Genomic DNA, 14,382 nt, shown 5'->3' with positions numbered 1-14,382 from the left:
GCTGTTGGTATTTGGTGCTGTTTGACTGCAGTTTGAACTGTCAGAGGAAGAGGCAGCGCGTGCTTTTTTTGGCTTCTACAGAGAGCAGATGAAATAAGGCTGGAGGAAGTCTTAAGACCTAGTTATCGTTCTGCACCGGAACATTCAAAATTCTTTCTACTCCTGCATCTTGTGTTTTTTATACTGCATTTTTATGTTGTGAACCACCCTGGAATATACGAACGAAGGGTGGTATACAAATTTAGTAAATAATAATAATAATAATAATAATTACTTTCTACTCAGATAAAAAAAAATAAGCAGATAAATTTGCAAGTGCAACCCGTTTATTCATACCTACTCCGGCAATTGTGACATCGTTCATATTCCATGCAGGGTTTCAGCCTCAAAGCCTTGATGTTATTTGTTTTACAGGAAGTAAGGTAAAGCTAAAGGGACCCCTGACCATTAGGTCCAGTCGTGACCGACTCTGAGGTTGCGGCATGCATCTCGCTTTACTGGCCGAGGGAGCCGGTGTACAGCTTCCGGGTCATGTGGCCAGCATGACTAAGCCGCTTCTGGCGAACCAGAGCAACACACAGAAACGCCATTTACCTTCCCACCGGAGTGGTACCTATTTATCTACTTGCACTTTGACGTGCTTTCGAACTGCTAGGTTGGGAGGAGCAGGGGCCAAGCAATGGGAGCTCACCCCGTCGCGGGGATTCGAACCGCCGACCTTCTGATCGGCAAGTCCTAGGCTCTGTGGTTTAACCCACAGCGCCACCTGCGTCCCTGCATACAATATGAATATTAAGTTCATTCAATGAAAAATGAGAATGCGGAGTCTGGGGACCCTGCCAGGGGTGCCAAGGAAGGCCTTTGGGGGCATCAGAGAATCCGCAGGCGTTGTGTTGGCAACCTCAGCTATAGGGAAGCTTACCAGACTAGGAAGGCCAGTCACAGCTGAACACCAAGTCAAGCTTTGTCACAGACTGCCTTTCCCCCACACCCCTTCTGCTTTGACTATACCTGTATACTGCTGTCACAACAATTAGATAGGTACTTCAGCAGTAAACACAAAGCATTTGTATTTTCAGCCACGAAACCCCATTCTAAAGTACTGTAATAATAATAATAAACAATAATAATAAATTATTTATTACCCCACCCTCCCCAGCTAGAGCTGGGCTCAGGGCGGCTAACACCAATAAAATCACAGTAAAAACATAATGGGGGGGGATCCAATTTAAAATACAGGTTAAAATGCAATTTAAAATGCAGCCTCATTTTAAAAGTAGCCGATAAATCAAGACCATAAGGGGAGGGAAACATAAGGTTCAGACTGAGTCCAAACCAAAGGCCAGGCGGAGCAGCTCTGTCTTGCAGGCCCTGCGGAAAGATGTCAAGTCCCGCAGGGCCCTAGTCTCTTGTGGCAGAGCGTTCCACCAAGTCGGGGCCAGTACTGAAAAGGCCCTGGCCCTAGTTGAGACCAATCTAACCACCTTGTGACCTGGGGCCTCCAAAGTGTTGTCATTTATGGACCTTAAGGTCCTCCGTGGGGCATACCAGGAGAGGCGGTCCCATAGGTACGTGGGTCCTAGGCCACATAGGGCTTTAAAGCTCAAAACCAGCACCTTAAACCTACTCCTGTACTCCACCGGGAGCCCATGCAGTGGGTAAAGCACTGGATGAATGTGATCATGCGGCGAGGACCCCGTAATGAGCCTTGCTGCAGCATTCTGCACCCGCTGGAGTTTCTGGGTCAGCTTCAAGGGCAGCCCCGCATAGAGCGAGTGACCGCGAGCCTGGAGGTGACCGTCGCATGGATCACTGTGGCCAGATCAGGGCAGAAATTACATTTCTCCTTTTATTTTTTAATTAACAAAGTAATAATAATAAATAAAAAAAAATAAAAATGTGACCCCACCCCCACACCATTCCATTGTCGCTATCCAACCTCCCAAAATTTTGACAAAATTTCGTTTGACCCCTTTCCATTTTAACAGTACAAATTCTGCAAATACCCTCCATATATCCTCAAAATCATTTCTCCTGCGTATTCTCTGTCTTACCTTAATAGCACGTGTTAATCTATCATGAATACAGCTATATCCCACACCTCTTTATACCATTCTTCCATTTTATATTCACCTTGCCCTTTCCACTTCCTAGCTATAATAACTCATGCAGCTGTAAATTACATTTCTGATGCTAAGGCTCCTAAATAAAAGTATGCAAAGACTGATGTAAATGGAGTAAGTTCCATTAGTACAGAGAGGCCAATTCGAGTTTTAAATTGAAAACTGTTTTATTTCCGCCTTTTCAAGGAGCTTTCAATCACATCTATGCATTGTGAAGTTATTTGTTTCCCTAAAAACAGACACCGTAAATCAGTAGTTTAAATCCCTCACAGTAAAACTTCCCCAAACAATTTCATAATTCATTCAAGAACTGAAGTATAATTAAAATGCATACCTTCATTTTCCAGATATCAAATATTTCAGAAGCCTGTAAACAGTACAGTATTACCTTTCTGAACTGAACTTAGTGACAATGCTACAGCTAAGATTGCCAATGCAAATTCTTAGTATAAAAATATTTATATATCTTAACTTACACACAGACACACACAATTATTATATTCTTTCCTCTGTACTTTTCATACAGCGATGGAATACTAATTCAGTTTTGCTTTTTCCCTTCGCGCCAGTTATTAACAGTGCAATCCTGTAAATGTTTACCCTGATATAAGTCCCACAAAGTTAAAGACGACCTCTTAATTGCTAGCAAATGGGTTCAGGATTGCCGTCCCAAGAGAACTGTAGATTGGCACACCTTCATGTTAGGAATAAAAACAGTCCTCCGTAAGAAAATACAAGTTTTTTCCCCTGAACCTTCAAAAAAGAAATAAGGCACATATAGTTGGATATAATTGCATAGCTCACACAAGCTCATAGTGAGATAGTGCTTCGCACAGAGCTCAGTGTAAATCCAGCTTCAGTGTGCATAGAAAAGGAGGAAAACGTTTTTAGAAAAACCTTTACAAGGTCACTTGTGGTTAAGACACTCTACGCCTCAGCCCCACCATAGAATTTAACGGTGCTAAATCATCACAATACTAAAGTGTCATAGGAATACCTTAGCATATTATGTGCACAGTGGAATCTTACCTACAGCAACTTTCCCGTAACTGTTCTGGTTTAATAGTCATCATTCTGAAGCCGTAAGGGTGGTTTCAGATCAGTGATTTTGCACGAAAGCGGTCATCATATGACTGTAACACTAAAGTCCCTTTTCATCAACCAGTGGAGCTGCAGTACAAAACATCTAAGGGCATGTCAGAAATTCTGGCATGTCAGAAATTCAATACAGCTTCAAGAAGGGAGGGGGGCACCTCCACAGAGTCCCAACACAAGCAAGAAAATTTCAGAAGGCCCTCTTCCACAGAGATATCGCTCTGTAGCAACTGCAACGTTCACCACCACGCTGCAGGTGAAAACTGATCATCCAAACTTGACCTAAGACACTTGTTTCCATGCGGTGTAGCAGCTATTCTGGCCAGCAAACTCAGCACCTCTGGATGGCCTGAGAAGATGGAGTTCATTTCTTATTGGCCACAGAACGGACATAGATTTGTTCGCTCCGGTGTGCTGTTTTCCCTGCACCTGTTCTTCAAGGTCATAGGTCTTCCTGACATAGCTGTCAACTTACAGATTTGAAAGTAAGGGACCAGCAGCCTCGAAAATAAGGGATCAGCAACCAAAATAAGGGATTTTCAAAGCACATGTATGTTCAACTTCTGAGCCCGTCCGAGCCAAAGGCAGAAAGCCCAGCCAGCAGCCAAACGAAGCCTCAAGCAGTGGTTCCCACAGCGCAGCAACCCGGCAAAGGGGATGCAGCAAGGAAAACCACCGTCACCTCTCCGCTGGGAAGCGCTGAGCAAAGGCGAGTCCCCAGGCAATGCGGCCGATTTGATCGGTACAAGGCATGCAAGCTCCACCCCCCCAGTTCTTAGACTCCTTATTGGGTGAGCAACGCAGCCAAGCAACACAGCTGGAGCCTCCCTCCTCCCTGGGAGGGAGGGAGAGCAGCTGCTTCCTTTGAAACCCGGGAAATTTAAGGGACATCATCAATAAGGGACAGCAGCGGGACACGGCGCTGGGATAAGGGACTTTCCCGCCAAATAAGGGATGATTGACAGCTATGCTTCCTGGTACTAAAGAGTCAGGCCACATCTGCACCCTGCGTTAGCAGCAGTCTCGTGACTTCCCCCTGGGAATCTTGGGAAATGTAGTTCAGGGCGCCAAGAGTTGTTAGGCCGGCCGACTCCATTCCCTCACACAGATATGGTTCTCAAAGGGTCTTAACAATCTATCCTTCTTCCCAGAGAACTCAGGGAATCGTGCAGGGTCTCCTCTAACAACGCCCAGCACCTGTACCAAACTACAGATCCCAGGATGCTTTGGGGTAGCCATGACTTTTAAAAGTGGTAACATGGTGCTTTCAATATATAATGCAGCACATTCTTTCCCTCCCCAGATTGGCTTCTGTCCCCCTTCAAGCACCATGAAGGGGTGGCAGGGAATGTGAACAAACATCTCCAGCACCTGAGAAATCCGTATTCTTTGCACATAATAAGGTAAAAGGTAAAGGGACCCCTGACCATTAGGTCCAGTTGTGACTGACTCTGGGGTTGCGGCGCTCATCTCACTTTACTGGCCAAGGGAGCCGGCGTTCAGCTTCCGGGTCATGTGGCCAGCATGACTAAGCCGCTTCTGGCAAACCAGAGCAGCGCACGGAAACGCCGTTTACCTTCCCGCCATAGTGGTACCTATTTATCTACTTGCACTTTTTGGTGTGCTTTTGAACTGCTAGGTTGGCAGGAGCAGGGACCGAGCAACGGGAGCTCACCCCATCGCGGGGATTTGAACCGCCGACCTTCTGATCAGCAAGTCCTAGGCTCTGTGGTTTAACCCACAGTGCCACCCGCGTCGTTCTGTCCCGATACCATGGACTGGAGCTTGCAAAATAACCTGCAATTCTTGGCAAACCCTGGATTGTCCCAGCGATGAAATTACAAGAGGCAATGGCGATGAGAAGTAGAAACAGGGGAAGAATAGTAGCTTTGGAAGAGGAGCAGGGAAGTTTTTAGGCACGGCGCCTCTTCTCCCTTGACCACCACAAATGCCATCATCTCTAAAAATGAAGGCAGCCGACAAAAGAGTTAAACGAGGGTGGCATTAGAGGCACTGTTCACACCCATTAATATCCTGTCCAGCCTTCACTGCTGTTCAAACAAGTTTATCAGGTTTTTAAAAACCCTACAGTGACCTGTAAGAGGAGCAGTAACAGGTGCAAAACGAGCAAAACACAGGAGAATTGAGTTTCTCCTCTGTCACCTTCAACTCTGTGTGGCGGTGATCATTTCCTCAGTCCCACAAGTCAAGGTTGCCCCATCAAGAATAAGGATTAGATGTGCCCAGTCTCAGTTTTTAAGACCGAAAGCTGGAATGGCTAACCAAGGTGGCCACATGGCTAGTTCTGAAGCAGAAACAAGGTTCTCTACATACAAGAGGCACAGAGAGGAAAGCTAACAGCTTCAAGTGGCAGGTTGTCAACCATGATGTTTAGGACTGCTGGCCTTCATAACTTGAGGCTCTGTTGGGAGTTAATTCTGCTACAGTTTCAAGGTAGCCTGGTGCTATGGGTCATACCCAATTAACAAATGCAGCTTAGTTAAGATATAGAGAGAGATAGCTAAAGGTTTGTCACTTTTCCTGCCAAGAGGCAAGTTACACAGGTCCCAGAACCATTACCTTCAGAAGGTAACAGTCTTCTTTAAGAAGAATTCGCCAATGTCAGCCTTGCTGGCTGGGGCTGATAGCTGTCGTTGGCCAGAACATCTGGAAAGCACCAGGTTAGCAAAGCCTGATTGATCTACATACTGTCAACTGTCAGGTGCTTATGACAATGAAATGATGCAGTTTACTCACTGAACCTCTGCCAGACTAGCTACAATACTGCATCGTTGATTTAACCGAGGCAGAGACTTAAGAGGCAAGTATCACACCGATTTGTTGACACTGCTTCTCTGCATATCCTGCCAGCTTCCTGTCACTTCGTAGCCACAGGGGCACAGCCTCTGAGTTCAAGGTACAGCCTGGGAATGCAGCAATTAGTTAATATTGGCTATGCCACGTTTGAGGAAGTGTGGCAACACCTTATACCTTTTCCTAAAGATATAGCCCTCGGGGAAATCTGAATTCCATCTGAAGTGCGTTAAGAACCATCCAAAAAAGCAGTTTCTCTCATTCTCTGACCCATCAGTGGATTTTAAAGCGCTACACGTAACTGATTATGTAAACAGTGATAAGGCAGAGATCATAAATAGCTACTATCAGGAATTGCAAATCTTGATATAGAGCAGTATTTCCCAAACATGGGTCTCCGGCTGTTTCTGGACTACAATTCCCATCATCTGTGACTACTGGTCCTCCTAGCTAGGGATGATGGGAGTTATAGTTTAACAACAACTGTAGACTCAAGTTTGGGAAACATTGATAAACAGCCTTTAAATCAGGTGCGAGGAACCATTGGCACTCCAGGTGCCAGTGAACTACAATACCCATCATCCCTGGCCATTGGCTGTGCTTGCGAAGGCTGATGGGAGTTGTAGTCCAGCCACATCCAGAGGGCCAAATATCTCCACGCCTGCTCTAGATATTGACGCAGGTGTTTCCGATACAAGAAACAAGTCAGGTTTCCCACCCTTTTGACATTTTTCAGCGTCATCAATAACAATGACTCTTATTTGCCACTAATACAGTGGTACCTCGGGTTAAGTACTTAATTCGCTCCAGAGGTCCATTCTTAACCTGAAATTGTTCTTAACCTGAAGCACCACTTTAGCTAATGGGGCCTCCAGCTGCTGCTGCGTCGCCGGAGCACGATTTCTGTTCTCATCCTGAAGCAAAGTTCTTAACCTGAAGCACTATTTCTGGGTTAGCGGAGTGTGTAACCTGAAGCGTATGTAGCCTGAGGTACCACTGTACTGTTAACCTCAGCTACAACTTGATTACCTCCTCCCTAAGTTAACAAATGATTGCTTTCACCACTTGCACAATGCAGATTGTATTTATTCCTTGCTCTGCTCTCAATAATGAAAAGCAAAACCTATATCATCTATCTATCTATCTATCTATCTATCTATCTATCTATCATCTATCTATCTATCTATCTATCTATCTATCTATCTATCTATCTTTCTATCTATCTATCTAATCTATCTATATCTGAGGTGAATTAAGAACCAGAGACATGAACTCAGGCCTGTTACTACTCTGCAGCCCTTCTCTAACCTCGGAGGTGGATTTAGGGCACACAGACTTGGGGCCCCCACAACTATTGTTTAGAATGGAGCACAAGAGGTGGGGGGGGAGGAATTTTGGCGCCGCACAGGGCCACTGCTAACCTGGTGCCTTGCAGGTTGTCTAAAACTCCCATCAACCCCAGCCAGCACACTGACGGGAGTTGGGAAGCTGCCCTAAAAGCTAAGCAATATTTTCTCCCAACACACTCAACGAGACTCCTATGCGCAACACTCAGGCAGCACCCTAAGGGTGATGTTTCTCCCACTTCTTGGCCAAACCACCCCATTGTCACAGTAACACATAACATAAACGTTCAGTAATCTGCAGTTCTAACCAAGGCCACCTTGTTCCCAAAGTATTACAATCACACACACAAAAAATTTATAGTTGTTCCCTTTTAAGTGAACACCTTCGGATCCACCTGTCCAGATATTGGACAATGACCCCCATCAGCCCCCGCCAATGGGAGTTTAGAATAAAAGGCACTTCAGATAGCAACTCCCCAACACCCTGCTTCTTCACAGTCATTCACTGCCATTCCCAAACCTGTTAAAAATCCTTTTAGAAGCTACCTAAATCTGGCATTAACAGTTAATGGGAAGACACGCTAAGCCAGACTTAGTGGGAATACACACTAAGTCAGCTGGAAGTAGTCTTGGACAGAGACTCCCAGACCAATTTCTATTTTTCGAACTTCCACAACTGGTTTTTATCTTCTGCGTTGCATGTCCTCATCTGCACGTCAGCCCGGCCCTCGGCAGTGCGGTAAGCGCTAAGGCATTTTGCCGAATGAGGGTGATAAATGGTCCCATCTTCTCTAAAATGCCACACGATGTTTTCTGGGATAGCGGAGCCGTCTTTCGGGCAGTTCCTCATGCCTACAAAATCCTTCTGGTCGGGAACTTCGGCGCACAGCTCCGTCACGGAGTTGAACCGGATCTCCTTATTCGACGTGTACTCAAAGAACTGGTTCCCTCCTTGCCCGTGGCACCCGAAGAGGTTGACATGGGCGCCAGTCGGGTTGTGCTCCGGAGAATTGTAGTCTAGGCACTCGGAAGAGATGCCCACGCTGCGGATGGCTCCGTGCCAACCGGGGCGGTCCTCTGGCACGTGCAAGTTTGGAAATATGTTCTTCAGGTACCAGTCGAAGTTCTGGCACTTCAGGCGCTGCCTCAATAGCTTCCTTTCTGAGATGTCTCCGTAGTTCTCCTTCCGTGCCGGGGGATTCCTGTTGTAGAAGTGCTCTTTATACCCATCCATCCACACTTCCGCCGCCCGCGCCGTGTTCTGGAGGAAGTTGGGCCTGGCGTAGGGAGCGCGCTTGGGAAACACATGCCCCACGTGCGAACAGGGGTGGATCTCCAAGATGCCCCCGCATTGCCACACCCGAAAGGAGAGCTCCAGGTTCTCTCCTCCCCAGACGTCCATCCCCATGTCGTAGGTGCCCAGGTATTCGAAGTACTTTTTGCTGACGGCAAAGAGGCCCCCGGCCATGGTGGGCGACCTGATGGGGTCAATTTTGGACTTGCGCCTCTGGCGCTCGTAGTCGGGGACCGAGTGCCACTGGAAGGTCAGGCGCCAGTCGAAGCCCCCGATCATGGGCTCGGCCGACTGCATGTAGAACTCAAAGGTGTTCCAGTCGATGGTGTCGATGACGGGGCAAACCACAGTGCTCATGTTTTCGGCGATCCTCTCCAGCAGCGGCTCCAGCCAGCCGGGGACGCACTCGCAGTGGCAGTCGAGGAAGGTGAGGACGTCGCCGGTGGCAAAAGTGGCCCCGATCAGGCGCGCCCGGACCAGCCCTTCGCGCTTGTTGGTGCGGATCAGGCGCACCCTCTCCAGGCCGCTGACGTACTTCTCCAGCTGGCCTTTGAGGTAGACCTTGTCACTCAGGTCGTCCACCAAGATGATCTCCTTCAGCAGGACGGCCGGAGAGGTCTCCAGCACGCTGTGGACGGTGCGCAGCAAGGTGGACCAGGCCTCGTTGTAGAAGGCGATGACCACGGAGGTGGTGGGCAGCTGGCGGTAGCGGTAGGCCTTGGCCTTGCACTCGGCCATGCGCCCGTCCTGGATGTGGCGGTGCAGCGAGATCTTCTGGCTGAGGTAGACGTTGATGGCGTATTGCTCCACCAGCTCCTCCTCCTCCTTCTTCTCCTCAGGGCTCAGCTGCAGGTGGGCAGGCTTGCCCCACTCCCCGGGGGCCGAAGGCTCCGGCGGCGCCTTCTGGTAGACGGGGCGGGCCAGGTCTTCGGGCCGCTCCGCCCCGTCGGAGAAGCGCCTCTCCCCGCGAGGAGGGCGCCTCTCGCCGGCCGGGGGCGCCTGCAGGCTGGCCAGCGACAGCGCCACGGCGAAGAAGGCCACGGCGGCCAGCAGCGCCAGCGCCACCGCGCAGCCCCTGCCGGGACACGGGCCCCTCCGGAGCCGCCGCATGGCGCCGCCTGAGGGAAAAGGCGAACTTCGAGGGCGGCGGCTGTGGCGGCGTCTCCTCAGGGGCTGCCAGTTCCGGGCTCGCTCCTTCCCGGATACGGAGCGCCAAACTCCGAGGAGGAGGCGGAGGAAGCGACCCACCCCCGGCCGCCTGTGCCTCCGCCTTCGCCGCGGCTCCTCGCGCCTCCCCGGGGCCAAGGCGCCCAGCGGTTCGCTCGCCAAGTTGTCCTTTAAAGGGAGGGAGAGGAGGCGGCGGCGAGCGAGGAGCTTCCTTCCCCTTCGGCCGCCCCACCTCCGGGCAACCGGCCACCTCCGTTCGCCTCAGCCGCCCGCCGCTCGCCCTTTCCCTGCCGCTCGCCCCGGCCGGAGGGACGCGGGCGGCCGTCGGGCTCCGGGCTGGGGAAGAAGGGGCGCTTGAGGGAGAGGAGGCGGCGAGAGAGCGAGGAGCTTCGGCCGTCCCACCTCCGGGCAACCAGCCACCTCCGTTCGCCTCAGCCGAAACTCCGCGCGCCCTTTCCCCGCCGCGCGCCCCGGGCTCCGGAAGAAGGGGCGCTTGAGGTTGAGGAGGCAGCGAGCGAGGAGCTTCCTTCCCCTCCTCGCCCGCCTTTTCGGCCGTCCCACCTCCGGCCAACCGGCCACCTCCGTTCGCCTCAGCCGCGCGCCCTTTCGCCGGAGGGACGCGGGCAGCCGTCGGGCTCCGGCTGGGGAAGAAGGGGCGCTTGAGGGAGGGGAGAGCGGTGGTGGTGGGGCGGCTGGGGGTGAGGGAAGGGAGCCCCGGTTGGGGCAGGGCGGCGGCAGCGGCGTCCCCCTCGCGTGGACGGCGGAGCGCGAGGGAGACGCGCCCCGTCGCGGCTGCCCTTGCAAGGCGGCCGCTTGGAGTGAGAGAGGGGCCCTTTCTCGGCCCTACCTGCCGCGGTGGGCGGGGCCAGAGGGGAAGGGGGCGGGGCCACAGCGCGACCCTCACCTTTTCCACGCTGCTAGCATCGCCTGCTTCTTGGGAGAAAAGCGACTAGAGATTGCGAAAGGGGGGGAATTGATGCAGTTTGCATTTAAAGGAAAACCTCCCTAGTTCGCACTTTCTGGAACACAACATGAACCTGAAATTTGCAGTGTTCTGAATTTTGCGGTGGAATTCTCCAGCCAAGTATTGGGTGCAGAAATGCATTCATGGGGTAAAGCATAACCATGCTTATATTAGTGGGGGGAAAGCACACCAAAATTGTCAGTTTGCATTTCTTAGTACAGAAAGTAATGGTCTGATGTGTAGAGATCTTTCCTAGTCTAATTAATTCAAGAGGGTTCTGGAAGCTTCTCTGGGTGAAAGAAGCAAGCAGAAGGTTCATGATGTTTGGGTTATTCCTTCAGAGAAGCGGAGTCCAGCTGGCTTAAACTGGTGATGTTATCTTTCAGTCATGGTCATGCTGACTATAAAAGGCCAGAAGGCTTCACTTTATCTTTCAATCTCTTTTCCTTCTGTGTGGTGTTCTGTACATAGTATGTATAGTGCTAAGGTTTAGACTTATTATAAGTTATTGTAAGTTATTGTAAAAGAAAAACAGAGACATCACCTTGCCACTGGTCCCATCACCTCCTGGCAAATAGAAGGGGAAGAAATGGAGACAGTGAGAGATTTTACTTTCTTGGGCTCCATGATCACTACAGATGGTGACAGCAGCCACGAAATTAAAAGACGCCTGCTTCTTGGGAGAAAAGCAATGACAAACCTAGACAGCATCTTAAAAAGCAGAGACATCACCTTGCCGACAAAGGTCCCTATAGTTCAAGCTCTGGTTTTCCCAGTAGTGATGTATGGAAGTGAGAGCTGGGCCATCAAGAAGTGAAACTTCGCTCAGCCAGGGGTTCAAACAGCCACAAAGGATGACTTTAAACCCTGAGCAAGATTTCATTTATGAATCTCTAGCCGGAATTAAGATCGCCGGAAGAAATGTCAACCACCTCAGATATGCAGGTGACACAACCTTGATGGCAGAAAGTAAAGAACCTTTTAATGAGGGTGAAAGAGGAGAGCGCAAAATATGGCCTGAAGCTCAACATAAAAAAAAACGAAGATCATGGCCACTGGGCCCATCACCTCCTGGCAAATAGAAGGGGAAGAAATGGAGGAAGTGAGAGATTTTACTTTCTTGGGCTCCATGATCACTGCAGATGGTGACAGCAGCCACGAAATTAAAAGACGCCTGCTTCTTGGGAGAAAAGCAATGACAAACCTAGACAGCATCTTAAAAAGCAGAGACATCACCTTGCCGACAAAGGTCCGTATAGTTAAAGCTAAACGACTAAACAACAGCAGCAGCAGCACCACCGGGGAGCTGGAAAGGGACCCCACAGGTCATCTAGTCCAACCTCTCACTGTGCAGGAATCGCAACCCTGGACTACCTGGCGCCCTTGCCATAGGAGCCAACTCTTGGGGGCCCCAGGTCCTTGTGCCCCTCCCAATAAAATATTTGAGGCATCTGGGGGGCTCCTAAAGTTGATGGGCATTGCCATTCAGAGAGAGAGAGACGTCATGTGTCACGTCATGTGATCGATTATGCTGGGAGTGGCTTCCCTGCCCCCCCCCCAATATTTTATTCAAGTTGGCACCCCTGGTCCCAGCTTAGTCCTTGCAAATGATTGCTTATTGTGGTTTTGCGTGTTGCACTCTGCCCTGCACTTTGAGAGGAACTTTGTTGTTGTTGTTGTTGTTGTTGTATTAGATGCGTACTTGCCAGGCAAAAGAACTTGAGCCGTCAATGCAAACTTCCTCTAAATGCGATTTTCCAATGGAGTTAGAAAGTCGAGTGCAAAGTCACCTCGCCATCTAGAGCTCAGAGATGCTATTGCACACGTTATGCTTGCGACGTGTGCAGCTGTTAAGGCACAAAAGTTTGCAAGAGATGCCTTTGTCCTCCAGATGTGTTGGACTGCAGTTCCCAACAGCGGCTTGTGGAAGCTGCAGGCCAGAACATCTGTTGGCTTGCGGCTTATGGGAGTTGTCATCCAAAACATGGTTATTATGATAATTAACAAATTAATGTACTGTAACAAATGCCAAACTGGTTTTGAGGCAGATTACAAGCACAAAAACAGTTATAAAGCCCATGTGTAATAAAACAGTACACAATAAAACAATTTCCTAAAAACGTTAGAAACACACATTTTTAAAATACGCAATGAAGCAAGCCCACTAGAAAGTGTAGCAATTAAAAGAGCCATTAAAATGTCTGGAGGGCCCTAGTTTGAGAAGCAGCAGGTTTGAGAGGAGCTGAAAGATTTGGGACAGATAAAGGTTTGTCCTCATTCATGCAGCTCATAGTTAAACTGTAGAACTCATTGCCACAGGAAGCAGTGATGGCCACCAACCACCTCCTCCTCCTCCTCCTCTTCCTCCTCCTGTTCTTCTTCTTCTTTTTCCTTGGCATTCACTCGTAGCCGAGTAAGATTGTCTTCCATAAACACGGTTTTAACAGTGAGTCCGTAAGTGACTGTGGAGGCCAATTCTGGAGTTTCCGGGCGGGAGTTGATCATGGTGTGGATTTGCCAAGCGTGCCTTCCTCTTAGCACGTTTCTCCCTTGCGTCCTGTTCAAAGCCCATGACACCTTTGGTAAAGGCTGTTCTCCAACTGGAGCGCTCGCAGGCCAGTGTTTCCCAGTTGTCGGTGTTTATACTACATTTTTGGGAATTTGCCTTGGGACAGTCTTTGAACCTCTTTTGTTGACCACCAGCATTACGCTTTCCATTTTTAAGTTTGGAATAGAGTAGTTGCTTTGGAAGATAATCAGGCACCCACACAACATGACCAGTCCAACGAAGTTGATGTTGAAGAATCATTGCTTCGACACTAGTGATCTTTGCTTCTTCCAGTACACTGGCATTAGTTTGCCTTCGCCTGTCTTCCCAAGCAGGCACCAACCTAAAGGGTAAAGGGACCCCTGACCATTAGGTCCAGTCATGGCCGACTGGGGTTGTGGCGCTCATCTCGCTTTACTGGCTGAGGGAGCCAGCGTACAGCTTCTGGGTCATATGGCCAGCATGACTAAGCCGCTTCTGGTGAAACCAGAGCAGTGCACGGAAACACCGTTTACCTTCCCACCAGAGTGGTACCTATTTATCTACTTGCACTTTGACGTGCTTTTGAACTGCTAGGTTGGAAGGAGCAGGGACTGAGCAACGGGAGCTCACCCCGTCACGGGGATTTGAACCGCCGACCTTCTGATCGGCAAGCCCTAGGCTCTGTGGTTTAACCCACAGCGCCACTCGCGTCCCTCAGGCCACCAACCTAGATGGCTTTAGAAGAGGATTAGACAAATTGATGGAGGAGAGAGCTATCAATGGCTGCTAGCCAGGATGGCTATACTCTGCCTTCCTGGTCAGAGGCAGTCATGCTTCTGAATACTATCCCCAGGAGGAGAGAGGGCTTTGGTGCTCAAATCCTGTTTACAGGTTTCCCTGTTTGGGCATCTGGATGTCGACTGTGAGACCGGCTGGACTAGAGGGGTCATTGGCTTAATCCAGCAAGCTGTTCTTATGAGAAAAGGATGCCTTGAACTCACTTTGCATCATCATTTTTATCACTGCTCTTTTTATCAGGATTGGTTTGA

At 49.7% G+C, this 14,382-nt stretch overlaps 1 protein-coding gene across 1 annotated transcript; it reads right to left on the bottom strand.

Annotated features, from left to right (window-relative positions):
- Positions 1-2,265: 2,265 nt before the first annotated feature.
- Positions 2,266-9,817, bottom strand: GALNT4 (polypeptide N-acetylgalactosaminyltransferase 4). Its single transcript, XM_077936661.1, has one exon. The coding sequence runs from the start codon at positions 9,780-9,782 to the stop codon at positions 8,034-8,036; it is 1,749 nt and encodes a 582-aa protein (XP_077792787.1). The 5' UTR covers positions 9,783-9,817; the 3' UTR covers positions 2,266-8,033.
- Positions 9,818-14,382: the final 4,565 nt, after the last annotated feature.

The sequence above is a fragment of the Podarcis muralis genome, chromosome 12 (genome assembly GCF_964188315.1).
Source record: "Podarcis muralis chromosome 12, rPodMur119.hap1.1, whole genome shotgun sequence".
Taxonomy (NCBI): domain Eukaryota; kingdom Metazoa; phylum Chordata; class Lepidosauria; order Squamata; family Lacertidae; genus Podarcis; species Podarcis muralis.
Note: the sequence above shows the minus strand (reverse complement) of the source record. Positions and strands in the feature narration are given on the sequence as shown.